Source organism: Pongo abelii, chromosome 1, assembly GCF_028885655.2.
Source record: "Pongo abelii isolate AG06213 chromosome 1, NHGRI_mPonAbe1-v2.0_pri, whole genome shotgun sequence".
Taxonomy (NCBI): domain Eukaryota; kingdom Metazoa; phylum Chordata; class Mammalia; order Primates; family Hominidae; genus Pongo; species Pongo abelii.
In genome coordinates, this window is record NC_071985.2 from 87,722,004 (window position 1) to 87,749,471 (window position 27,468).

The following is a 27,468-nucleotide window of genomic DNA, read 5'->3' on the forward strand; positions in this document are numbered from 1 at the left end:
TAATCTGCTAATGTGATCTTTGGTAGAACAGGCTAAGAGCTATAAAATAATTTAAATCACAGGAGGCATTTCTTTTTCAATTCTCTGGCTTTAATATAAAACATCTAGCCAGGTGTGGTGGCAAGTGCCTGTAAACCCAGCTACTGGGGAGGCTGAGACAGGTGAATCGCTCAAACCTGGGAGGCAGAGGTTGCAGTGAGCCAAGATTGAGCCACTGCACTCTAGCCTGGGCAACACAGCAAGACACCATCTCAAAAAACAACAACAACAACAAAAAAAACCCCATCTAATCAAATGCATGGTTAATTCAAGGCTCATCAATTATTCCCTCAGCTCCCTTAAAATCTAGTTACCATCTTCTGTAACAAAATTCTACAGTGTCAAGCACTAAATATATGTATGAATGTATCAGCAATAAGATGACAATCAAAGAATGCTGTGAAGATTGGCATCAAGATGTTAGCAGCATACTGCAGGACTAGGCTTAGAAGCCTACCTGCAGTTTATTTGTAAGGATTTTTCTTTTGGGGGCGGAGGGGAGAGAAAAGTAAATGTGCTAACTTAGGATACTTGCCCTTATAAAGAATTTCTTTGTATCCCATGTTCATCATATTTAAGGACCTGATGTTTCTAATCACCACAAAATCTGCTACCCATATGAACATTTAGGAAAGTTTAGGTCTTCACAATACTGGTTCTGCCCACTTGAATTCTGACTTGAAAACAAACCAATTTATAATCAACTCCTGAAAGGGTCAAAATAAAAAATAATAGTTCTTCCTTCTAAGGGCATATATTGGGGAACATGCCACAAGACCCTTTGGTAATTCATAAATCAGCCTCCTTATGCCAAATTTGGTTTCATAATAAACATTAAAGGAGAGTCCTGAATTTGACAATTATAAATAACTAAAATGTCAAACAGTAATTGTTTGAGTGGGGTAAAGTATTTCATTCTGTAAAACGCAAATCCTAATTGGACTCTCAGCAACCTGCCTGGCAAACATAAGGAAATATGAGAAGGCTTCCAGCAGGGAAAGACAGAAGACTTTTTCCTTAGGAAAAAATAAATAAATAAAAAAATTAATAACCTGTATATAACTTGTCTTTTTTTTTTTTGGTATAATCAGTGTTTCATAAAGGCATCCTAATTTTTATATCATTAAAGACAACCTACCATGAAATAAGAAGAATCCATAATTATAATTCTAAAAACCATGTCATCAACTTGTGTCCATGAACTCACGAATAGCAGCATCCTCTACTCACGGACACATTAGGTTGCTATGAATCCTTTTAAGAATTCTTTGAGTTTTTCTTCCTTTCTACTCTACCTCATTATATCTACACCTTTCTTAACTACCTTGCAGTCAAAAGCCAAACTACCTGGGATGCTGTTCCTCTAGTTTGTCTTCAGCTAAGGACAGAGGCAGAGAATGAGGGAAGGGGAGGAAAAAGGGAGCAGGGATATGAGAAACAGAAAGGAAGAAAAAAAGAATCCTTTTATTTTCCACCCTCTCTTCGCCCTTTTTTTTTCTTTCCCCTTCACTGTACATCTAATTCTTTTGACCCACTTCAATTTTCCATCATAGTAGGTAGAGCCACATCTTGAGAAACCTTAAAACTATAGATTTACTACAAAAAAGATGAGCTAATACAAAGTCTAAAGTAAACTAAAAGAGGGGTTGATTTACATCTGGCACAACTTAGTCTTTGTTGCAATCATTTTAGAAGTCTCAATTTAACTCCAGGCTAGACTCCAGTTTGTTCTGGGCCTCTCAGGAATTATGTTTTGTCATTTACATTGTATCAGACAGACTACCTCTCAAAAAATGTATATCTTAAATCTTACGGATGTGAAACAGGTAGGGAAGAAATAAGTATAGACTGTATTAGCTCACAGGATTCACACTATAAAGTACACTGACTCAAATTTTCTCTAATCGTTCATACTCGCACACTCACTCAAGCATACATACTAGACATAAAAATTGTGCAAGATCAAGCATCAGCTTTCTATTTTAAAAGCCTTAATTTAAAAAAAAAACGTAGATAGGCTCACTGCAGTTCCTTTAAAGGAATATTCAGTACTACAGTACTGCTTTAAGAAAAAATTCACAACTCAGTGTTAAGAACACAGTAGGTAACTGCTGCTTGACAATTACTTAACATTACTAAGAGCATCCAGTGCCAGCTTATGGATATCAACAATAAGAACCACTGGACAACATAAAGAAATAATCTGTAAATGATGTCACCAAACCTAACAAATTTGTTAGTATTTACCGAGACATGATATTATTCATCCTTGCTTCATGATCCATGAAATAATTAAGATTTTTTTAGGCTACATACTGAAGAGCAACACCTGCTCTCCTGCACAAAAAAGGGTTGCCCACATGGATGCTCTAAAACCCCTCAATGTATAGCTGAGAGGTCTTGTCCTACTCAGTGCCAAATGTATGCAACGCAGTCACTGCTTGGGCAATGGCTGCATATTAGTAGGATTAAATAAATGTACAAAGTACCTTCTTAAAATGGTAAGGGGGTACTCCTGCATTCAGATGTGGAATAACCCAAGAAATGGAAGAGGAGAAAAAGGAAACAGTCCTTAGGTTACTGATTAAAGCAAGGTTTGATACAGATATCCCCTCTTGTAGGCACTCAGCGGGTAGAATGTAGCCACAACAAACTTCCCATCAAACATCCTTCCAGTCAGTAATTTCTGCGCAGCTTTGGAATCACCAGCATTTGCATACTCGACAAAGACCTGAAAGACAGAGAAAAAAACATTTCATTTCCACCAAGATTGTTTTAGACCAGTGCTTTACCACCTTTAATGTACATACATCAACTGGAGATGTTATTAAAATGCAGATTTTGCTTCCTTGGGTCTAAGATGTTGCCTGAGTTTCTGTTCTAAACAAACTTCCAGGTGATGCCAATGCTGCTGGTCTATGAACTATACTTCAGGGCAGCAAGGTTTAGAATACTTCCTCACAACTCAGCTCAACTCTGAAAAATCTCTCAAAGACAAGTTGTGTGAATCATGTACAATCTTTTGCTAAGGTCATTACAGGAGTGATGAACAACACTAGACATTTGCCAAAGATACGGCTGAATAGCCCAGACAGCAACTGCATTTCAATGGTACCTGGATGATAATCTGTATTTTTACAAGTGAAAAAGGTAAAAATACTGGTCAAAATCTGCTGGAAATTGCACCTATTAGGAAGTACAATTTGGCTGGGTGCAGGGGCTCACTCCTGTAATCCGAGTACTTTGGGAGGCGGAGGCAGGTGGATCACGAGGTCAGGAATTCAAGATCAGCCTGACCAACACGGTAAAACCCTGTCTCTACTAAAAATACAAAAATTAGCTGGGCAAGGTGACACACACCTGTAATCCCAGCTACCCAGGAGGCTGAGGCAGGAGAATCGCTTGAACCCAGGAGGTGAAGGTTGCAGGGAGCTGAGATTGCGCCACTGCACTCCACCCGGGGCAACAACAGAGCAAGACTTCATCTCAAAAACAAACAAACAAAATCTAACTAGGTGTGGTAGCATGTGCCTGTAATCCCAGCTACTTGGGAGGCAGAGTTGGGAGGATCACTTGAGCTCAGGAAGTCGAGGCTGCAATGAGCCGAGATCACGACACTGTATGTATTCCAGCCTGGGTGACAGAACAAGGCCTTGTCCCCTCCCCCACCCCACCCCAAAAAGGAATAATGAATCTATTCCTGATTTTTTTTTTACCTGATTCTTAATTATGCCCAAACCTATAGACCAAAGTTCAATAAATGAGTAGACATGCATTTATAGAAGGAATATCATGTTTTCTATCATACTCCTTGCTTCAGATAGGCTATACTTTTCTATACTACACCATCCCACACTAAGAAAGGCATCTTATTTTTATAAATTATTATGAAATTAATAGGGCTGTATCATTTTAATTCTGATTTTTATAATTGCATTATCAGATGCATTCATTATTTTTCAGTGTTTTTTGTAACATTCCTTATAAAATCATGTTTGCCTGAATTAAAAATTCAAATGAAGAATGGCTTTGACAACTAAGTAATGGACATTTTCAAAAGCCTAGATAGATTAAATCTGTGATTCCAAGAGTTTATCAAAAGCTGCTTTCACTCTCCTTTAAATGTCAGTGAAAACTTCTCAAAATAGCAACTTTCCTCTCACTGATACTTTTTTCATATCATCTTAAACCTGGATACTTCTCTCTGGAAAAGCTTTCTCCTCTCTCTCTATTCTGTATCTTCCACTTCACTTTGACCACTGGGGCTAATATTGAGTCAGATCATGTTAGTCCTTCATTCGAAATCTTCCAATACCTTGCCCTAGTTCAGAGTAAAAGCCAATGTAATCTCAATACTCTACCAAGCTCACTCTACTTAATATGACCCCTACCACTCCCTAATCTCTCTGATCTAATCTCCTACTATTCTTCTTTCTCACTCTGCTACAGCCACATCGGCCTCCTCAAATCTGCCAGGAATGCTCAGGGCCTTGGATCTTGCTGTTCCTTTTGCCTAAAATTCTCTTCCTCACTTCCCTCAAATCTTGATTCATATGACCTTCTCAGATGTCCTTCCCTACTAACCCATTTAACAGTGCAACCCACCCTACCTACCCCAGCACTCCTTAGGCTTCTTCCTTAATCTGTTTTTCTCCCTAGCACTTATCACATTTTTAAAAATCTGATTTGACCACTTTTATGATGGGTACCTAGAACATAATAAATGCTCAATAAATATCAGTTAAATGACTAAACAGCAATGATACAATTATACATACTAGTATTCAGTATGTGATACTAAATGTAAAACTATTATCACTAGTTTGGCAATAACTTTTCATTAGGACTAGAATAAAACTGTGTTCATATTTTTGTTTTCATATTTTTTCAGTTGTCAGGAATGTTCATAATACTAAGCTATTAAGATAAAATAATAGCTGGGCGCAGTGGCTCACGCCTTTAATCCCAGCACTTAGGGAGGCTGAATCGGGTGGATCTCTTGAATTCAGGTGTTCAAGACCACCCTGGGCAACATAGCAAAACCTCGTTTCTACAAAAAATTAGCCAGGTGTGGTGGCACATGTGCATGTAGTTCCAGCTACGCGGGAGGCTGAGGCAGAAGGATCACTTCAGCCTGGAAGGCAGAGGTTGCAGAGAGCTGAGATCGCGCCACTGCACTCCAGCCTAGGAAACACAGTGAGACCCTGTCTCAAAAAAAAAAAAAAAAAAAAAAAAGATAAAATAAAATAATCCACAACCAGAGATGACTTCACCCCCTACAGGACAGACACTGGGCAGTGTCTAGAGACATTTTTGTTGTCCAAAGTGGGTAGAAATCAGGAAAGCTGTTAAACGTTCTATAGTGTAGAGGACAGCTACTCCAACAAAAGAATGATCAGGCTCAATGTCAACAGTGTCAAGAATGAGGAACCCTAAGATAAAGCAAGCCAAAATTCTATCTCTCGAAAAATAAAAATACTACAAATAAATATTTTCTTACATTCTTTGTCATATAATTTAATTTGGAATTAGAGTTTCTAAAGAAAATGCAGTGATAACAGTTTTACCCCACACATTTTAAAGATGAAGAAAATGAGGATCATCACAAAGCTAATCATATTGAGGCTAGAACTCAGGTTCAAGAATTCTCAGTCCAGCACACTTTCCATCTTTAAACTATCACTGATAGTTTCTATTACAATTAGAACCTAACCTAATTGGCTTTCTAACTCTACCTAATTAGAACAAAATTAGACTAAAACATTTCTCCAGCTGAACCTGAAATAAAGCATGATTTAGCAGTTGGTGTTATTGTTACTGTTTTTTTTTTTTTTTTGAGATGGAGTCTCGCTCTGTCACCCAGGCTGGAGTGCCATAAAGCAATCTCAGCTTGCTGCAGCTCAGCCTCCCAAGTTCAAGCAAATTTCCTGCCTCAGCCCCCTGAAGAGCTGGGACTATAGGCACCTACCACCACACCTGGCTAATTTTTGTATTTTTAGTAGAGAGGAGGTTTCACCATGTTGGCCGGGCTGGTCTCAAACTCCTGACCTCAGGTGATCCACCCGCCTCGGCCTCCCAAAGTGCTAGGATTACACGCATGAGCCACCTCGCCTGGCCTGGTGTTACTGTTTATAGTGGCTCAAAAGTAGTTTTTTTTTTTTTGAGATGGAGTCTCACACTGTTGCCCAGGCTGGAGTGCAGTGGCGTGATCTCCGCTCACTAAAACCTCCACCTCCCAGGTTCAAGCGATTCTCCTGCGTCAGCCCCCCGAGTAGCTGGGATTAGAGGCATGCGCCACCATGCCCGGCTAATTTTTTGTATTTTTAGTAGAGAAAGGGTTTCACCATGTTGGCCAGGCTGGTCTCGAACTCCTGATCTCGTGATCTACCTGCCTCGGCCTCCCAAAGTGCTGGGATTATAGGCGTGAGCCACGGCGCCCGGCCAAAAGTAGTTTTTTTTTTTTTTTTTTGAGATGAAGTCTCACTCATTTCTCCCGGCCCAGGCTGGAGTGCAGTGGCAGGATCTCGGCTCACTGCAACCTCTGCCTCCTGGGTTCAAGTGATTCTCCTGCCTCAGCCTCCCAAGGAGCTGGGATTACAGGCATGTGCCACCACGCCTGGCTAACTTTTGTATTTTCAGTAGAGACAGGGCTTCACCATCTCTGAACTCCTAACCTCAAGTAATCCACCCACCTCAGCCTCCCAAAGTGCTAGGATTACAGGCGTAAGCCACCACACCCGGCCAATATTTTAAAAAAAAAAAATTTTAAGTGCTAAAAAAATGCAAGCATATTATAGAACTTTTAGAAGAAGTAAAAAGTACAAGTCAGAATATAAAAATCATTAAAATGCAAAACTCATAATCCCTAGTAAAATTTTGTTGTACATCTTCCTACAGAACTAAAACATTAAACGCAGAATTTTAATAACCTCTGAGTAATCTGCAATTATGAAAATATTCACTTACTTGTCCTCTGCCAGGATTTTCCTTTGGAACAAGTAGAGATACCACTGGTCCATATTTTTGACACTCCTCTTTTACATCTTCTACAACATCTGATTATTAAAACATATAACAGTAACTGCTCTGATATAATAAACAAGTATTCAACATTTTAAATTTTTTAATCATCAAAGAATTCAAGAATACATAACTAGTAATGAGGTCATTTTATGTCTTGAATAGTTGACATTCAAATGATTCAAAATTTTAAATAATAGTCTTCCACCTTCTATTCTCCTTGAAGGCAATACATAGTATCAGTTTGTCTTTTTTTTTTTTTAGACAGAGTCTCGCTAGGCTGGAGTGCAGTGGCGTGACACTGCGACCTCCACCTCTCGGGTTCAAGCAATTCTTCTCCCTCAGCCTCCCGAGTAGCTGGGACTACAGGCGCGCACCACCACGCCCAGCTAATTTTTGTATTTTTAGTAGAGATGGGGTTTCACCATATTGGCCAGGCTGTTCTCGAACTCCTGGTCTTGTGATCCACCCACCTCAGCCTCCCAAAGTGCTGGGATTACAGGCGTGAGCCACCGCACCTCGCCAATTTCTTCTGTATTCTGCCATTATTATAAACTTATATACAAGCAAATATGAAATTATAAAAATACCTTGCTTTTTATATTAAATATGTCCTTTAAGATATTTCCAAATTATCCCATAAAATTTTCTCATTTGTTTTAATGGTTATGCAATATTTTATTCTATCAATGTTCAATATATTATCTTATATGTCCAATACTGATTAGACAATTTCCAAACTTTTACCATTAAAAACAGTACTGCAATAGATAACTCCCCTATGCACATCTCATTTCATTTGTGTATTTCTTTCTTTCCTTTTTTTTTTTTTTTTTTGAGATGGAGTCTTGCTCTGTTCCCAGACTGGAGTGTAGTGGCACAATCTCGGCTCACTGCAACCTCCACCTCCCGGGTTCAAGTGATTCTCCTGCCTTAGCCTCTCAAGCAGTTTGGATTACAGGCGTGTGCCACCACACCCAGCTAATCTTTGCATTTTTAGTAGAGACAGGGTTTCACCATGTTGGTCAGGCTGGTCTCAAACTCCTGACCTCAGGTGATCCACCTGCCTTGGCCTCCCAAAGTGTTGGGATTACAGGCGTGAGCCACTGCACTCAGCCTCACTTGTGTATTTCTAAGTTGACATTCTAGAAATAGAAATGCTGGGTCAAAATTGACATAAATTTGTAATTTTTCCAATTTGCTTTCCATAAAAGTTTACCAATGTAAACTTTCTCTAGCAATGTACAAAAATGTCTGCTTCCTTATACCCTTACCCACAAGAGGATAATCAAATGTTCCATTACTGTCAATGTGTTTGATGGGTAACAAAGATATTGCAGTTTGGCTCTAATTAGCATTTCAAGAATAATAGAGAGTAAAAGCATATGTGTAAAATACTTGTCTACTTCCTTTTCCATAAACTGTAATAAGAGCTATAAATATTTTTTCTTTAAACTATAAATATTTTTTCTTTAAATTATCCTTTGTCTTTTAATCTTTCTTAGGGTGATTTTTGTCAGGGTTGATTTTGTTCAATGCTTATTACACTGCTTCTGAGTCTTTTGCCATATTCAAAAAAGGCCTTTCCAACTTCAGGAATATTAAAAAACAAAATTCTACAATGTCTTTTTATATTAAAAAATTATCTCCTTCCTACCTGCCCTACTTCCTTCCCTCACCCTTTCTTTTCCCTTCCTCCCTATTTCATTCCCTTGTTTTAGTATTTTAATCTTTACTTGATTTGAAATTTAATTTGGTCTATAATGTAAGGTTTAACTTCCTTCCCTGCCTCTATGAAGATTACAAGACAGCTGTTCCAACACATACCATAATTTCTAGCTAAGAAATTCATTATTTCATGATGACCCCGTTCATCAGAAGTGACAAAGGATTTAATGGTACCATATTGTCTGCTGCACTTTAGTTCACTTCAGATTCTTAAACACTAAGATTCAATAGCAACATTTAAACAAAATGTAAAGACTCCGTGTATTTAAAAGCAGAAAAAAAGTCACAGCAAGATAGAAAAGGAGAGTTATATGGTTGTCTAAAGGTTTATTCAAAAACAGGCCAAGCTTCAGTTTTTTTGTTTTTTGTTTTTTTGAGACAGAGTCTCGTTCTGTCGCCTAGGCTGGAGTGCAGTGGTGCCATCTCGGCTCACTGCAAGCTCCGCCTCCCGGGTTCATGCCATTCTCCTGCCTCAGCCTCCTGAGTAGCTGGGACTACAGGCGCCCGCCACCACGCCTGGCTAATTTTTTGTATTTTTAGTAGAGATGGGGTTTCACCATGTTAACCAGGATGGTCTCGATCTCCTGACCTCGTGATCCATCCGCCTCGGCCTCCCAAAGTGCTAGGATTATAGGCATGAGCCACCGTGCCCGGCCAAGCTTCAGTTTTAAAGAGAGAAAAATTATTAGGAGTAGACAGAATGAGGTGATGAAGACAGCAGGTCTTTACAAAGATGAAGACTAAAAGGACCTAAGTAGTATTCTGAACTGATTCCAAGAAATTCAGAGCCATTGCACCTTCGTAACCTGAAACAATGCTGAGGGCAAGACTTTCTTTCAGATAGACAACCTGAAAACTCAAGACTCTTAAAATGGTCACAGACTCAAAGAAATTACAGTTCTCTCACTACACTGTAGGGACATGAAATCATTTACAAGAGGTACTGTCATATAATTAGCCTTATCTGTAACATTTTAATTTTCTACAAGGAGAATATTTAATATTAAGCAATTGATATTTTTAAATAGAAAAATAAGAGCTTTAGAGATATACAGACCTAAATATCTGGCTTTAAAAATATTTACTAGCTTTGTGAATAAACCTAAGTTTACTTCCATTATCTACAAACTGGAAAAATAACTACTACCTCTCAAATAATATATATAAAGTACTAGGCACAAAGTAAGTGTTAAGCCAGAGAACAAGAAACAAAGTAAAAGGAAAAGGAAACATAAAATAAAGCTTTCTGTTTTAAATTTTTTCCTATTTTAAATATTAAGAGGACATAAAACTGATATAATTTATGGGCAGAAGATACAGAAATTAAAAATAGGTCAAGAGTCTAGAGGATATTTGAGCATCATTTGTTAGCAAAATAATAGTTAAGACCTGAAAGTAAATAAAATAATAGGAAAAAATTAGAAAAGTCCAAAATCGAGTGCTGAAGGACATATATAGAAAATATTTGGTTACTACGCAGGAACATCACTAACTTCCTACCTACTTTTACTTATAACTTACGTAACTTAGATACAGCCACACCAAAATTCTTTCTCTTCCAACCTATTTCAGTGAGTACAGGAGGTATTCCTCTTGTCCAAAATGAATCCCCAAGGTCTGCTTTTTCTCTTTTATTCCTTACCTCTTTAACTAGGACCACCATCTGCCAAGTGGTTTAATTCAGATGCCTCGTGCAAAACCCCAACCTGCCTCACTTCTTGCTCTCATATCCACTTAGTCACTACATTTAGATAGATTGGCTCCTTGCGAATTATTTCTCCTTCCATCTTCCCTTTCTTCCTATAATAAATATTTGAGTGCCTACTGTGTGTCAGTGCTATTAATATAGCAATAAACAGAACAAACCAGATTGTATTCTAGTGGTTAATAATAGGTAATATTTGTTGAGTGCTTACTATTTGCCAGGCATGGTTCTAGGAAATGTTTATACATTATTTAATTTTCACAACAACTCTACAAGATAGGTACTATTTATTATCTCCATTTTATAGATGAGGAAACTATAGTTTCCTTCTTTTGCAGAAAACTGCAAAGAAGCTAGTAAGTGATAGAGGCATAATGTAAACTCAGTCTACATTCTTTTTTTTTTTTTTCCTGCGATGGTCTCACTCTGTTGCCCAGGCTGGAGTGCAGTGGTGCAATCTCGGGTCACTGCAACCTCTGCCTCCTGGGTTCAAGCGATTATCCCACCTCAGCCTCCTGAGCAGCTGGGATTATGGGCATGTGCCACCACATTCAGGTAATTTTTGTTAAGTCTACACTCTTAACCGCTACACAAAATTGTCTCTCCAGTAGTAGTAACAATAGGTTGATGCAAATGCTTCACAGCTGTTGTCCTTGGTCTAAGTTTGGCCCTGTTTTAGTCCACTCCCTCTCTGTTTCCAAAATGTCCCTACTAAAATACAGGTTTGACTATGTCATTCTCCCATTTAAAATTATTTAATAAACTCCTTACTGCATTCAACAAAGAACAGATAGGTATTGAATACTTAACCATAAACTAGATATTATTCTATACCTGACGCAAAGTTCTTCACATATCTGTATTTTGGTGTTACTATCTCTGGGATAAAATCCAAATTCTTAAACATAGCAAACTCGTCTGTACTCTGGCTACCTTGTTAGCTTTAACTGATTGCTCCCCAACAAATATCTTAAGATACAGTCATACCAGTTTGCTGTTTTCTGACACTTTCATATCTATGTGTTTGTGCTACTTATTTCCTAACCCCTCAACTTTTAGTCAAGCAACTCCAAATTACTGAGCTCAGATATAACGTCCGTAGAGAAGCATTCACCAGTTACTGAGATTGGGTTAAGTACTTGTCCTTTCTGCCATTGTATAGTACCCTATCTTCAGATTATCAGAACTATAATTGTTTATGTAGCTGTCTCCCCTACTATACTAAAGACGGGAAGTAATCCCACAACAGCACATAGTAAATACTCAGTTAATATGTCTTAAAAGCAAAAAAGAGAGCTAAAATGGAGAAATGCAAGCATAGGGAAAGGCTAGAAGAGACAGACCAGAGAGATAGAAGTTGTTGGGAAAATTAATCTTTTTCATTAACTGGGTAAAGATGAAACGTAAAAGAGTCAAAAGGACATTATGAATAAAAAAGTGAGAGGGCTGGGCACAGTGGCTCACACCTGTAATCTCAGCACTTTGAGAGGCTGAGCCTGGTGGATCACCTGAGGTCAGGAGTTTGAGACCAGCTGACCAACACGGTAAAACCCCGTCCCTACTAAAAATACAAAATTAGCCAGGCCTGGTGGCACATGCCTGTAATCTCAGCTACTTGAGGGGCTGAGGCTTGAACCCAGGAGGCAGAGGTTGCAGTGAGCTGAGATCGTGCCACTGCACTCCAGCCTGGGCAACGAGTGAAACACTGCCTCAAAAAAAAAAAAGTGAGAGTATATTAGAGATCATATTGTTCAATATTCTCATTAGATAAATTGGGAAATATGAAAATGTTACGGATATGTTTATTCCAGACTTATTTAAGAAAGACACATTAAAATATAATTTAGAAAACACTAACCTTCATATTCCTCTTCATTCTCAAGATAATCATCATCCAGCACATTCAGCAGTCTTAGCACTGGAGTGGGAAGCATGACCAGATCTTCAATATGAGGGGCTGTTAAAATTCATCATAATATGGTTAAATGTAAATCCCCCCAAATAAGTTGAACACCAGATAAAGGAACTTGGGAATATAAATTAGTGCTGATGTCTTGTATGACTGTCAAATGACCAAGAAAAAAATAAAAGAATACACAACTTACCAAAAGGAATGCTAAAGAATGGGCTGCACAATGCCATTTCAGCAGGAATTCTTCTGCTTGGATCATCATGAAGCATGCTAAAACACAAAAATAGGTGCCTTATCATTTCTGCTGAATCTTTTGAAAATGCAACCATTAAAGAAAGTAAGAATGTCTAAATGTTCATCACAGCATTAATTATATTAGCATGATTTATTGAATCATTCACTTACAAAGAATACAAATGCTATTTATTAGTAAATGGTTTAGTAATTCATGATACATACCTATGACATTATACTGTGATTTAAAATAACACTTTTGATTAATAAATGAAACACTGCAAAGTGACCCACACTCTATAACAGTGAGTGACAAAAAAAGACACAGATTTAGGGTAACACAATTAAAAAAAAAGATATCGGTGGGATGATTGTTGAATCTCATCAAATTTCTCTACTAATAAAGCAACTAGATAGCAAAACCAAAAACCCATGGACAAAATATATAACAAAAACCATAGGGACACCCTGAATAGCCAAAGCAATCTTGAGAAAAAAGAACAAAGCTGGAAGCACTATACTACCTGACTTCAAAAAAGTTCTACAAAGCTACAGTAACCAAAACAGCATGGTATTGATATGAGAACAGACACACAGACTGATGAAACAGATCAGAGAGCCCAGGGAAAAAAAATATTTACAACCAACTGATTTCCAACAAAGGTGCCAAGAATACACAATGGGGAAAGGACAGTATTTTCAATAAACGGTGCTGGGAAAAACTGGATATTAACACGCCAAAGAATAAAATTAAACCCTTATCTCTCACCTACACAAAAATCAACTCAAAATGGATTAACAATTTAAATGTAAGACCTAAAACTACTAGAAGAAAACAGGAGAAAAGCTGCACAACATTGTTCTGGGCATTGAATTTTTGAATATAACTTCAACAGCACAAGCAACAAGAGCAAAAACAGACAAATGGGATTATATCAAACTAAAATCCTTCTGCATAGCCAAGGAAACAATGAACAGGGTGAAGAGACAACTTACAGAATGGGAGAAAATATTTACAAACTATACATATGCTAGGGGAGTAATATACAAAATATATAAGGAACTCAATTTGGCTGGGTGTGGTAGCTCACATCTGTAATCCCAGAACTTTGGGAGGCAGAGGTGGGAGGACTGCTTGAGTCCAGGAATCTGAGACCAGCCTGGGCAACATGGCAAGATCCTCTCTCTACAAAAAAAATTTAAAAATTAGCTGGTGTGATGGCATGCACCTGTAGTTCCAGGATCACTTGACCCTATGAATTCAAGGCTGCAGTGAGCCATGTTTACACCACTGCACTACAGCCTTGGCAACAGAACGAGACCCTGTCTCAAAGGAAAAAAAAAGAAAAAAGAAAAAAGAAAAAAAAGCGCTCAAATAACTTAATAGCAAGGAAACAAATAGCCCAATTAAAAAATGAGCAAAAGACCTGAACAAACATTTCTCAAAAGAACACATACAAATGGCCAACAGTATATGAGAAATGCTCAATATCGCTAATCATCAGGAAAATGAAAAACCAAAACCACAATGAGGTATCACCTCATATCTACTACAATAGCTATTATCAAACAGACAAAAGACATAAAGAAAAGGGAATCCGTACACATTGTTGGTGGGAATATAAATTAGTAAAGCCATTATGGAAAGTAGTATGGAGGCCCCTTAAAAAATTTTTTAAAAAAGAACTACCAGCAATCCCACTACTGGGCATATATCCAAAGGAAATGAAATCAGTATGATGAAGAGATACCTGTAGGCCCATGTTTGTTGCAGCACTATTCACAATAGACAAGATATGGAATCAACCTAAGTATCTATTAACAGATAAGTGTTCATTTCTTGCATGTTAGCTTAAAAAAAAAAAGATGAGTGTAAGAAGTAAAAAAAAAAAAAGAAAAAAAGAAAAACACAGATGAGTAAAAAAAGAAAATATGATATATATACACAATGGAATACTATTCAGCCATTGAAAAGGAGCAAATCCTGTCATTTTCAACACAGATGAACCTGTAGGGCATCATGTTAAGTGTTATAATAAGCCAGGTCCAGAAAGACAAATACAGCATGATCTCACTCCTATGTGAATTCTAAAAAGTGCTGATGTCACAGAAGTAGAGAGAAGAATGGTGTTACCAGAGGCTGGGTGGGGGCGTTAGTGGAGAGAGGAGTTTGGGGAGACATTGGCCAAAGCCAAAAGATGCCTAATTACAGTTAGATAGAAAGAATAAGTTCAAGAGATCTACTGCACAACATGGTGATTCTAGTTAATGATGATATATTGGATTCTTGAAAAACATAGGCAGTGAATGTTAAAAACTCTCATCACAAAAAATGATAACTATGTAAAATAATGCATTTGTTCATTAACTAGATTTAATCATTCCATAATGTATATATACTTTAAAACATGTTGTACATGATAAATACATATAATTTTATGTCATTAAAAAAAAAGACCGAGATGCTGTTATAGTCTAATAAAATTAATGTATCTCTATATAGCTACTGAAGTGTTTGTGGCATAAAAAGACCATTATTTCCTTATTGTAAGTAAGCATTTATAAAGTAAAAATAAGCCACTTAAAAAACAAAAACTAGGCCAGGTGTGGTGGCTCACGCCTGTAATCCCAGCAATTTGGGAGGCTAAGGTGGGTGGATCACTTCAGGTTAGGAGTTTGAGACCAGCCTGGCCAACATGGTGAAACCCCATCTCTACTAAAAAATACAAAAAATTAGCCAGGTGTGGTGCCGTGCACCCGTAGTCCCAGCTATTTGGGAGGCTGAGGCAGGAAAATCACTTGAACCTGGGAGGTTGAGGTTGCAGTAAGCCGAGATCGTGCCACTGCACTCCAGCCTGGGCAACAGAGTGTGACTCCATCATACACACACACACACACAAACCTATAGTGCCAAACTATCAATAGCCATAAGATTTGCACTATATTGGCATCTATGTGTAAGAAGGCAGAGGAAAGCTACAATTGATCTGATGAACCAGAAAAAAAATAACCCCAAACAGCCAAGAGGTACTCACTGGACTGCACAGCAAGACGCTGGAGAAAAGCAGCTGAAACTATAAGGGGTTATACATTCTAATACTAAGTGAATACAAGGAATTCTTTGTAAAATCATAAGAGGTTGGAGTAATCTAGACACTAAGACCTCTTAAAACTAACCAGCCAAAGCTTTCTTTCAGTGCAGAGTCCCACAGTGAGAAGAAATCTTGGGAATAGAATCCAAATTGAGCAGGGTGAGAGGAGAGAGAGAGGCACCAGAAAAAAGCAGAAGAGAAGAGCCAGGAGATCTCTGAAAAAAGTCACTTTTTGGGGAATATTACACAAAACAACAGAAGAGGGAGCCCTATATAATAAGAAAAGTTATCCCAAGTATATTTTCTTATAAGTTTAGGAAAATAATTTTCACATAAAAATGAGCAACATAAAAAGGATTATAACTGACTGTGCATGGTGGCTGATGCCTGTAATCCCAGCACTTTAGAAGGCAAAGGCAGGAGGATTACTTGAGCCCAGGAGTTTGAAACCAGCCTGGGCATCATAGTGTGACTTTGTCTACCAAAAAAATAAACCAGGCATGGTGGTGCACACCTGTGGTCCCAGCTACTTCGGAGGCTAAGGTGGGAGGATTGCTTAAAGCTGCAGTTAGCTGTGATCACACCATGGCACTCTAGCCTGGGTCACAGAGTGAGACCCTGCCTCGAAAGAAAAGAAGAGAAGAGAAGAGAAGAGAAGAGAAGAGAAGAGAAAGAAAAGTATCTATTGTACAAAAAAAAAAACCTACAAAATGATAAATCTCAGATAATGTATGCCAGAAAGACATGACCATTATAATCTACCTTTTTTTTTTTTTTTTTTTTTTTTGAGACAGAGTCTTGCTCTGTCACTCAGGCTGAAGTGCAATGGTGCAATCTTGGCTCACTGCAACCTCTGCCTCCGGGATTCAATCGATCCTCCTGCCTCAGCCTCCAGAGTACCTGGGATTACAGGCAGATGCTGCTAGGCCCAGCTAAATTGTGTTTTTAGTAGAGACAGGATTTCACCATGTTGGCCATGCTAGTCTGGAACTCCTGACCTCAAGTGGTCTGCTCGCCTCAACCTCCCAAAGTGCTGGGATTATGGCCATGAGCCTACCATTTCAAAATGAGGTAAATGGCCAGGCGTGGTGGCTCACGCCCATAAATCCCAGCACTTTGGGAGGTTGAGGCAAGCAGATCACTTGAGGTCAGGAGTTCCAGACTAGCCTGGCCAACATGGTGAAACCTTGTCTCTACTAAAAACATGAAAATTAGTTGGGCCTGGCAGCGTCCGCCTGTAATCCCAGCTACTCGGGAGGGTGAGGAGGGAGGAATGCTAAAACCTGAGAGGCGGAGGTTGCAGTGAGCACTGTGCCACTGCACTCCAGCCTGGGTGACAGAGTGAGACTCTGTCTTCTCCTCCCCCCGCAAAAAACTCAAATGAGCTAAAGACATTTTTAAAAAATGATTCAAGATGTGAAAGAGCAACAGAAAAAAAATTGAAAATCACAAAAATAAGGTAATAGAACTCAGGAAAGAATTAGACATTTTTAAAAATCATTTCATAAAATAAAATTACACTACAAGAGATACAAGGATGAATAAACACAACAAATAATGTCTTAAAGAGAAATAGTAGGCAAAAAGGAGGATATTTTTAAAAATAAAAAAGAGGCCGGGCATGGTGGCTGATGCCTGTAATCACAACATCTGGGGAGGCTGAGGCAGGTGGATCACGAGTTCAGGAGATCAAGACCATCCTGGCTAACATGGTGAAACCCTGTCTCTACTAAAAATACAAAAAATTAGCCGGGTGTGGTAGTGGGCGCCTGTAGTCCCAGCTACTCGGGAGGCTGAGGTAGGAGAATGGCGTGAACCTGGGAGGCGGAGCTTGCAGTGAGCCGAGATCACGCCACTGCACTTCAGCCTGGGCGACAGAGTGAGACTCTGTCTCACAAAAAAAAAATAAAAATAAAAATAAAAAAAGAAATAATGGGTTGGGGGTGGTGGCTTATGCCTGTAATCCCAGCATTTTGGGAAACTGAGGCTGGAAGGTCACTTGAGTTCAAGACTAGCCTGGCACATAGTGGGACCTTGTCTCTTAAAAAAAGAAAGGAAAAAGAGATAATATAGAATCAAGATAAAATGGCAGCTGGGCGCTGTGGCTCACGCCTGTAATCCCAGCATTTTCGGAGGCCAAGGCAGGCGGATCACGAGATCAGGAGTTCGAGACCAGCCTGGCCAATATGGCGAAATCCTGTCTCTACTAAAAATACAGAAATTAGCCAGGCATGGTGGCAGTAGCCTGTAATCCCAGCTCCTTGGGAGGCTGATGTGGGAGAATTGCTTGAACCCAGGGGACAGAGGTTGCAGTGAGCCGAGATCGTGCCACTGTACTTCAGCCTGGGCAACAGAGCAAAAACTCTGTCTCAAAAAAAAAAAAAGAAAAGAAAAAAAAAAAAAAAAAAGAAAAGAAAAAATGGCAATATTGAATATAAGGCAAAGAAAATCAAATGCATGTAGACTAGGAGGACATGAAAGTGAAAACCACAAAGAACAGAAAAAATATTTAAAAACTGTAATTTAAGAGACATACCGTATTTCTGAGAATACTGACCCAGAACAATCAAAATCAAAATACATTTTGATAAAATTACTATACATTGAAGAAAAAGTTAAAATCCTCTGGGCATCTAGACAAGAAGACCAAGTGACTTTTTTTTTTTTTCTTGAGACAGATTCTCACTCTGTTGCCCAGGCTGAATTGCAGTGGCACAATCTTAGCTCACTGCAACCTCCACCTCCTGGGTTCAAGCAATTCTCTGCCTCAGCCTCCTGAGTGGCTGGGATTATAGGCGCGTGCCACCACACTCGGCTAATTTTTTTGTATTTTTAGTAGAGACAGGGTTTTACCATCTTGGCCAGGCTGGAAGACCAAGTGGCTTTTAATGAAAAGGCAATTACTGAGTCATCAAACTTTCAACAGAAGCACATGCAGTAATATATAAGACACTCAAGGAAACAAAAATGTATGAGATTGGGATGAGACACATACAGGACTTCCAGGGTGATGGGCAAAGTTTTATTTCTTGATGTGAATGGTAGTTACAAGATGGGTACAATGTTCCTACAGATTAAGCTACACATTTGTTTAATTAGTGTTTTTAGTGTCTGTGCTTTATTCAACAACAGCAACAAAAAAGGTTCAGCGACTTGCATGGATATATAATGCAAAATGCAGAAAAATAGTGGAAGGAAATATACCAAAGTGCTAACACTAGAATGTGGGTTTATAATTTTTATTTTCCTCATCATGACTTTCTATAGTTTCCAAATTTAGTATTCTATGTAAAATGGTGGGGGGGTCTATTATTTAAAAAAAATAAAAATAAGAAAGTCAATACTAGAACTTAGATAAAAATTTAACTTCCAGGCTAGAATCCATTTTATAATTTTTCACTCCCATCTCGTCAATGTAAAATGCAATTTATAATATCTCATATCAATCAGATACTAACAGCTATTTAAAACTAATTTGAAAAACACAAGTAAGTATGCGTAAAATTGGTGAAATCGGAATAAATCGTGTGGATTATACCTATTTCAATTTACTGGATTTGATACTGTATATACTACAGTTATGTAAAAAGTTACCACTGGGGGAAACTGGGTAAATGGTAGGGACCTCTCTGTAACATTTCTGCAAAGTCCTGTGAGTCTGTAACTATTTCAAGGTAAAGAGTTAATAAAACTAATTTAAAGGTTTACAGGGCCAATATTCAAAGGAAACTATAATACTCTAACTCAGACAAGGGATCCATACCTTTCTAGTGTACTAATTATTTTATTCACTTCCAGTCCATAGTCTAGAAACCTGAAAAGCCTACTATTTAATAATAGTCATACACTGCACAATGACGTTTTGGTCAACAATGGACCACATATACGACAGCGATCTCATAAAATTATACTGGGCTGAAAAATTCCTATCACCTAGTGACATCGTAGCTATCATAATGTCCTATCGCAACACATCACTCACATGCTTGTGGTAATGCAGGTGAGTAATGTGTTGCAGTAGGACATAGATGTAAACAAAACTACTGTACTTGATAATGACAATACATAGCTGTGTTACTGGCTTATGTATTTACAACTATATTTTTTTATTCCTATTTTAAAGTACATCCCCCTCCCCCAAAAAGTTGACTGTAAAATAGTCTCAGGCAGGTCCTTTGTGAGGTATTCCAAAAGAAGGCATTGTTAACATAGGAGATGGCAGCTCTATGCATGTTACTGTGCCTGTGGACATTCCAGTAAGACAATATGTGGAAGTGGAAGACAATGATATTGATGATCCTGACCCTGTGTAGGTCTAAGCTAAGGTGTGGTTGTGTCTCAGTTTTTAACAAAAAATTTTAAAAGTAAGTAAGATAAAGAAAAATTAAAGTTTATAAAGTAAAAAAGTTACAGTTAAGCTAAAGTTAATTTATTATAGAAGAAAAAAAATTTTGGCCAGAAGCGGTGGCACACACCTGTAACCCCAGCACCTTAGGAGGCTGAGGCAGACCGATCACTTGAGGTCAGGAGTTCGAGACCAACCTAGCCAACATAGTGAAACCCCGTCTCTACTAAAAACACAAAAATTAGCTGGGCATGGTGGCATGCACCTGTAATTCCAGCTATTCGAGAGGCTGAGGCACAAGAATCGCTTGAATCTGGGAGGCAGAGGTTGCAGTGAGCCAAGATTGTGCCACTGCACTCCAGCTTGGGTGATGGAGTGAAACTCTGTCTCAAAAACAGAAAGAAAAAATTTTTAAATAAATATAGTGTAGGCAAAGTATACAGTGTTTACCCTTAGTCTTATAGTGTACAGTAATGTCCTAGGCCCTCACATTCACTCACCACTCACTCACTGAATCACCCAGAGCAACTCCAGTCCTGCAAGCTCCATTCATGGTTAAGTGCCCCATAAGGTATACCATTTTTAATCTTTTATACTATATTTTTACTGTACCTTTTCTATGTTTAGACACAATACTTACCATTGTATTACAACTGTCTATAGTATTTGGTACAGTAACACACTATATAGGTTGTAGCCTAAGAGCAATAGACTGTGCCATATAGCCTAGGTGTGGGCAGAAGTCTGTATCATTTACGTTTATGTAAGTACTATATGATGTCGGCATGGCAAAATCACCTAATGGCATATTTCTCACAACAGATCCCTATTGTTAAATGACATGACTGTACACATTTGTATTTTCAAAATATCTATTGTATTTGGATCTATTCAGATATCAGAAAAACTGTACCTGTCTCCAGACCGTTGTCAAGAGTAATTATTTAAAGTATAATAAAAAACTATCTTATTCGAAATGGTTTTTGGGTCTTTTTTGGGGGGGAGGGGAGTAGTCCAAAAGCAAACTCAATCTTTAGTTAATAAAGACTCTCTTTAAAAACCTGCTTTCCATCAAGTATATAGAACTGCCAGGGCTATGAGAGGCCAACGGTACAGTGAATCTATCTTCCAGTGAAAAGGCAGCTGCCAGGAAAAGCTTAACATCTGATACTATGAGCAAAAGAACATTCCTTTGAAAACAAACTTGGTACAACTATTTCATTACTTATGTTCCTTACAGGAAGCTAGCCTGCATAGACTTATTTCTAGGGGAACAAAACCCCTACATGGATCAAGCAAACTAGAAATAATAATATAAATCTGTTCAGAGAAAAAAAAGACGTACCATTTCACATAGTACATGTATGCAAAGCAAGTTTATGCTACGTGTAACATACCTTTTGATAAGGTCTCTTAGGTGATAGGCTGGAATTGCGGCATTCACCACTGCTTTACTGGCAAATATGTGATCAATAATAGCAGAACTGTTTGCCTTAAAAAACGGAGAAAAGTTTTCCTTTGGTTATTCAGTCTGTATTTATTGAGTACTAGGCATATAGCACTATTTGAGAGTAAAATGCAACAGAAAACACTATCTTCTGAGAGCCTACAATCTTTTTTTCTCTTTTTTTTTTTTTTTTTTTGGAGACAGGGTCTTGCTCTGCCACCCAGGCTGTAGTGCAGTGACGCAATCTCAGCTGACTGCAACCTCTGCCTCCCAGGTTTAAGTGATCCTCCCGCCTCAGCCTCCTGCGTAGCTGGAAATACAGGTGTGTGCCATCACATCCAGCTAATTTTTTGTATTTTTTGTAGATACAGGGTTTCACTAAGTTGCCCAGGCTGGTCTCAAACTCTTGGGCTCAAGTGATCTGCCCACCGTGGCCTCCCAAAGTGCTGGGACTATAAGTGTGAGCCATCATGCCCAGCAAGAGCCTACAATCTTAACAGAGGAAATAATATACATAATTATACACTTCTAGAGAAGAACATTTTTTTCTTCATTTTCAGCACCTAGCACTCTATGAACATCTACTAGATGAAAGAATAAAAAATAAATACCAAAGCAACCACATAAGAATGTAGTTTAATGCAAAAATGAATGTGTAATAGGTGACTCAGGGTATCTCCGTGATGAGTCTTCAATTGGTTTTCAGGCAGAAATAAACCATCAAAGCGAATATGATGCAGTATTAAAACATCTTATTTGTCATATTACTCATTCTCTAAATCTTTACAGAATATATTTTCTCCTTGAATACTATGCTAACTCACAATTTAGAACTGTGTACATGAGTTAAAAGAACAGATACTATCATTATCAGTAAAATTTATTAAATACTTACCATGAGCTGTTTGCTAAAAGTATCATTTCTTTATTAACCTCAATAGTCTTATGAGATAGATGCCATTATTATCCTCATTTTAAAGAAAGCAAACTATGGCTTAGTGAACCCAAATAAATAACTTAGAGCTTTGTGGAGGCAAGATACAAACCCTAGTAGCTTTGACTTTAGAGCCTATGCTCATAATCAGTTGGCAATTTTGCCTCCATAGAAAGTGATAAAACAGAAAAATAACGTTTTATCTAGAGGCATATATTGGAGATCCCATTACTACACATCACCCCTCTAAATTTCACACAAATCTGAATGTGATCTAGTTCTGATGAGCTCTAGGCCAAACAGATATAGTCCAAAAGGCTCAAAGGCAGTCAAAGCTCATTCAAATAACTGATCTATGTCTGGATTAGCACTAAGAAAGAATACTTAGACTCTTGATTGTTTGGGATATCAATAATAAAGAATGATACTGATTTTACTCCCAAGAAATCAATTTTTACCCATTAAAGCATCAGGTACATACATTGGGCTATTAAAATATCCCTTCCAGGAAATGCTACAACGGAAATCAGTGACTAGGTGTTTAAAAGAAACAAAACTATATGTTATAATAGCTATACAGTATGTATTAGATGCTCAAAAAAATACTTGTTGCTTAGTATCAAAAACTTGTTGCTTAATATCTAAGTTCCAAACCTCTAATATTTGAATGAACTTTCTGTGCATTTATAAATTAGGAATTAACTATAGTATGTTTTCAAAGGTATTGTGGGGCTTTAATGTTGTGATAATATCAGTATCCTTTAGGCTACTGTTTAAGTGATCCTCCTGCCTCAGCCTCCTGGGTAGCTGGGACTACAGGTGTGTGCCATCACACCCAGCTAATTCTTTGAGGTTTAATAAATACAATGCTTTGGAATGATTATTGTTCTTGATATTAAACAAGTATTAAAATACCTTTTATAATTTTTTTTTTTTTTTTTACTAGAGACTGGGGTCTCACTACGTTGCCTGGGCTAGTCTCAAATTCCTGGTCTCAAGTGAGCCTCCCATCTCAGCCTCCAAAAGTGCTGGGATTACAGGTGTGAGCCACCATGCCCAGCAAAAATATTTTTTAACTGTAAAGCAGTTAAGATAATCTATAAAAATTATCATTTAACTTATAAGCTATGGTTGTATTAGTAACACTTTAGAACTTAATATTACTGTTAGTAAACAAAAGAAACCACTTTTGCTTCTTCAGGAAAATGCATTCATTCAAACATTTTATCAAGCACTTACTATATGCCAAGCCACAGGCTAGGAACAATAAGAATGCAATACTCACTAGCACATCGATAGCCATAGGAGTTGGTAGTGGCATTCAAGTATCATAAATAGAAAAAGAGGAGAATGGACAACAGACAGCAATCAAGAGTTCTCTAAAAGAATCATCATAAATTGGCCAGGTGCAGTGGCTCATGCCTGTAATCCCAGCACTTGGGGAGGCCCAGGCGGGCACATCATGAGGTCAGGAGTTCGAGACCAGCCTGGCCAACATGGTGAAACTCCACATCTACTAAAAATACAAAAATTAGCCAGGCATGGTGGCTGGCGCCTGTAATCCCAGCTACTCAGGAGGCTGAGGCAGGAGAATTGGTTGAAACCGGAAGGTGGAGGTTGCAGTGAGCTGAGATTGCGCCACTGCACTCCAGCCTGGGCAAAAGAGTGAAACTCCATCTCAAAAGAAAAAAAAAAAGAATCATCATAAATTGAATACTCCTAAGTTGAAAGTAAGGACCCCAAAGCAAAGCACTGGTGAAGTTTACCTTCCATTCCTGAGATCTGACTGTATGTTTCAGTTTCATTCCTGAGAACATTTCCAGTAAAATGATTCCTAGGCTCCACAGATCAACAGCTGAGGTACATTCTGTATCACTCTGCAGGCCAGCCTGGGCCAAGCAATTTTGCAGTTCTGCTTCTGGAGCCCGATACCCGTCTGTCTGAATATACTTTACATCCTAAAAAAGATGAGTAAATATTACAACCAATAAAAAAGCTGCTCCCTTTCTATCCATCTCTACAGTGAATTTACTTCCCTAAGAGTGCAGTAAACCCACTGCCAAGCTAAATGCTAAAACTTTTTAGTCCTTGGTTACCATAATTCTTTGGTTCATTAACTGGGCAGTTCTCAGAGGCAAGCTGTACATTTCCATATAGTGCTCATAAAGAAGTCTTCTTTGGATTGTCTCTTACCTATTAGGCACTGCTGATAATAAGGACACTCTGCAAAGAAATGATAAGCCATGGAGAAAAGAGGATTTGGCAGAACTATTATATGCATTCTGCCACGAGATACAGCCCCAACACTGAAGAGACCAGGAATAGTAACTCAGCAATTAGCCAAACACGCATAAAATTTAAAAAACCATTCTATGTAGGTTAAGTACTTTTAATAATTCCAGAGCTCTTGTGCTTCACTGGCTCCTCCTACCTGACCCAAACATTATGTCCTTTTTTTACACGGTGGCACTGAAATTCTTTTGATTTACTGCATCCCCTGGCATTTCAGTAATTTAGGTTAAAATGACTTGTAAGTCCCTACTAAACTACCCTTGTCATTTAAAAATATTTGGCTTCAACCACTACATTTTAAACTGCGAGAGAAAAGAAAAGGTTATTTCTTACCTGATTGCCTTCTTTGAAGCTAAGTCCAAAGTCAATGAGTTTAAAACATTCATTCTCTGCACTCCACAATATGTTACGTGGTTTGAGGTCCGCATGGACATAGCCCTCATGATGAAGAAAAGCAAGGGCCTCCAAAACATCTCGGGCACAATGCTGTATCATCCACATGGAACAACCCTGGTGACTGGAATATAAGAGCAATTCCGAAACACTGACATCCAGGAGTTCAAGCAACAGACAGCGTGATGGCACATTTGGAGAAAAGTGGATTGTAAACACTCCATACAAAGTCACTAGAAAAAGAAATTATAATACTTTAAAAATCAGACTCAGAGTAAGTCACTATTAAAGTAGGTAACTGCAGTACAAATTTGAGATAGTCTAGATAAGGATAACTTTGATGAGCAAGCTTCCACTGTAATTTATTTCTCCCATGAATAAGATCTTTTGGCAATTGGGTTATTTTAATAAAAATAAGATGAGACAGCCTACAACAGCTGATTACCATTCACAGATACTAAATATGGTACAATTATTCAATTTGTGTTTCACCAAGTACTCAGTGGTGGTGAACACGAACTTGGAGTGCCAAGCAAAAATGATTAAAAGTAAAAATCCAAAATATAAATAAATAAAACTTACTGTTGCATCATGAGGTCCTTTAAAAAAAAGAAATTTTAAAAAGTAAAAATCCAAATATTAAGTAACTCTTTTAAAAGGAATGTCACAATGCGCAAAAACCAAACTAAAGATTGCTTCTTCATCCAAAACAGCAGTCTAGGTCTGTCACGGTGGCTCATGCCCGTGATCCCAGCATTCTGGGAGACTGAGGCAGGTGGACTGCTTGAGCCCAGGAGTTTGGAGACCAGCCTGGGTAACAAAAGGGGACCTCCTCTCTACAAAAAATTAGTGGTGCTACGTGCCTGTAGTCCCAGCTACCTGGGGAGGCTGAGGCAGGAGGATGGCTTTAGAAGGAATTGGAGGCTGGAGTGAACTGTGATCTCGCCATTGTACTCCAGCCTGGGTGACAGAGTAAGAACTTGTCTCAAAAAAAAAAACTAAAACAGAAAAATAAACAGCTCTCTATAATCTAAATACTAACAAAGAGATTAAGACTTTCCGGATGAAATTTTAATCTTGCAGAGATTCGGCAAGTCCTTAGGCTTGCAAAATTTTTCCCTTTTCAATACCAAGGTTATAGTAACAGACCATTTAGTAAACTAAAAAAATGTAGCACTAGTGTTAATTCTTCCCCAAAATGGTATTATAAAAAAACTCACTCTTCAAATTAAATATGCATCATACTTGCTAGGAAATAAGACTTTTCTTTAATAACCAAAGCTATAACTAATGATAAGCTTTCTGTCGAGTAATGAAAATGAAACCTTTTCACAGATCAATCATCAGTGATCATTACATATCTTACATTCCGAGTTATCTGATTCTTGAAACAGTCTCACGAGAGCAAAGGTACAGTGTTCCTAAATTTCACACTTCTATAAGGGCTCCCATGGAATACTGAATAATTTCTTCCAAATCCGTACTAAAGATATAACAGGTGAGCTATATGAGTTACTAGCATTGATGTCACAAGGCCCAGACATAGTCCCCATTTTCTACTGGTATGCAAAGATTCAAAAATTTCCACACAAGACACGACAATCTAGTAAAGACATGCCTCCTCTCACCAGAAAAGATATTTCTGTATGCTAATGAATGCGGCATTCTCCGATGAGACTCGAAGCAAGACAGAATTTACTGAGCATCTATGTGACACCTGGCAAAGCAGACCACCAACTCCACTATACCGCAGACAGTAATAAAGAGAAAGGGGAAAGGGGCCTGGATGGGGTGATAAAGAGGGCTAGACCCGCTTCTTCCGCAGAAGGGGAGGAAGATGGAACGCCAGACAGCGAGAGGAAGAGTGTGCTCGGACTGTGACCTGGGCAAGAAGAGAAAGGAGACAGCGGCAATTACCGATGTTTCTGTGACCCTGCAACTGTTCCAGCGCCGCCCTCTCTTTGCGGAAACCATACTCGGCGGCAGAGGCCGCAGCCCCGGTGGTTCCTGGCGGCAAGAACTGCTTGAGGGCGCCGGGGGGCGAGCCAGGGTTGCCGCAGCAGCGAACCCGATACACCGAGGCGGAGGAGCCGCTACCCAGACGGCTCTGTACCTGCCATAGCCGTCCGAAGGCCTCCAGAAAACGCGGCGGCTCCGCGCCCCAGGCGCAGCCGGATCCCGCCATCGGTGTGGGTTAAGGGCACGGACACGGGAGCTGACGCGACGCCTGAGACAGGCCGTCCGGGCCCGCGGTCACATCCCCGCCAGCCGGACCAGCGGCTCCGCAGGGAGGCACCTGCAGCCGCCTCACCGACTCCCGGGACTTC

The 27,468-nt window shown here is 38.8% G+C and overlaps 1 protein-coding gene across 1 annotated transcript; it reads right to left on the reverse strand.

The window, feature by feature from the left end:
- Nucleotides 1–1,107: 1,107 nt before the first annotated feature.
- UHMK1 (U2AF homology motif kinase 1) lies at nucleotides 1,108–27,468 on the reverse strand. The gene is given in 8 exon segments (NM_001131711.1): nucleotides 1,108–2,770; nucleotides 7,006–7,094; nucleotides 12,351–12,449; nucleotides 12,598–12,674; nucleotides 21,473–21,567; nucleotides 24,223–24,414; nucleotides 25,082–25,374; nucleotides 27,059–27,468. Coding segments are annotated over 8 exon segments (1,260 nt in total). The 5' UTR covers nucleotides 27,327–27,468; the 3' UTR covers nucleotides 1,108–2,623.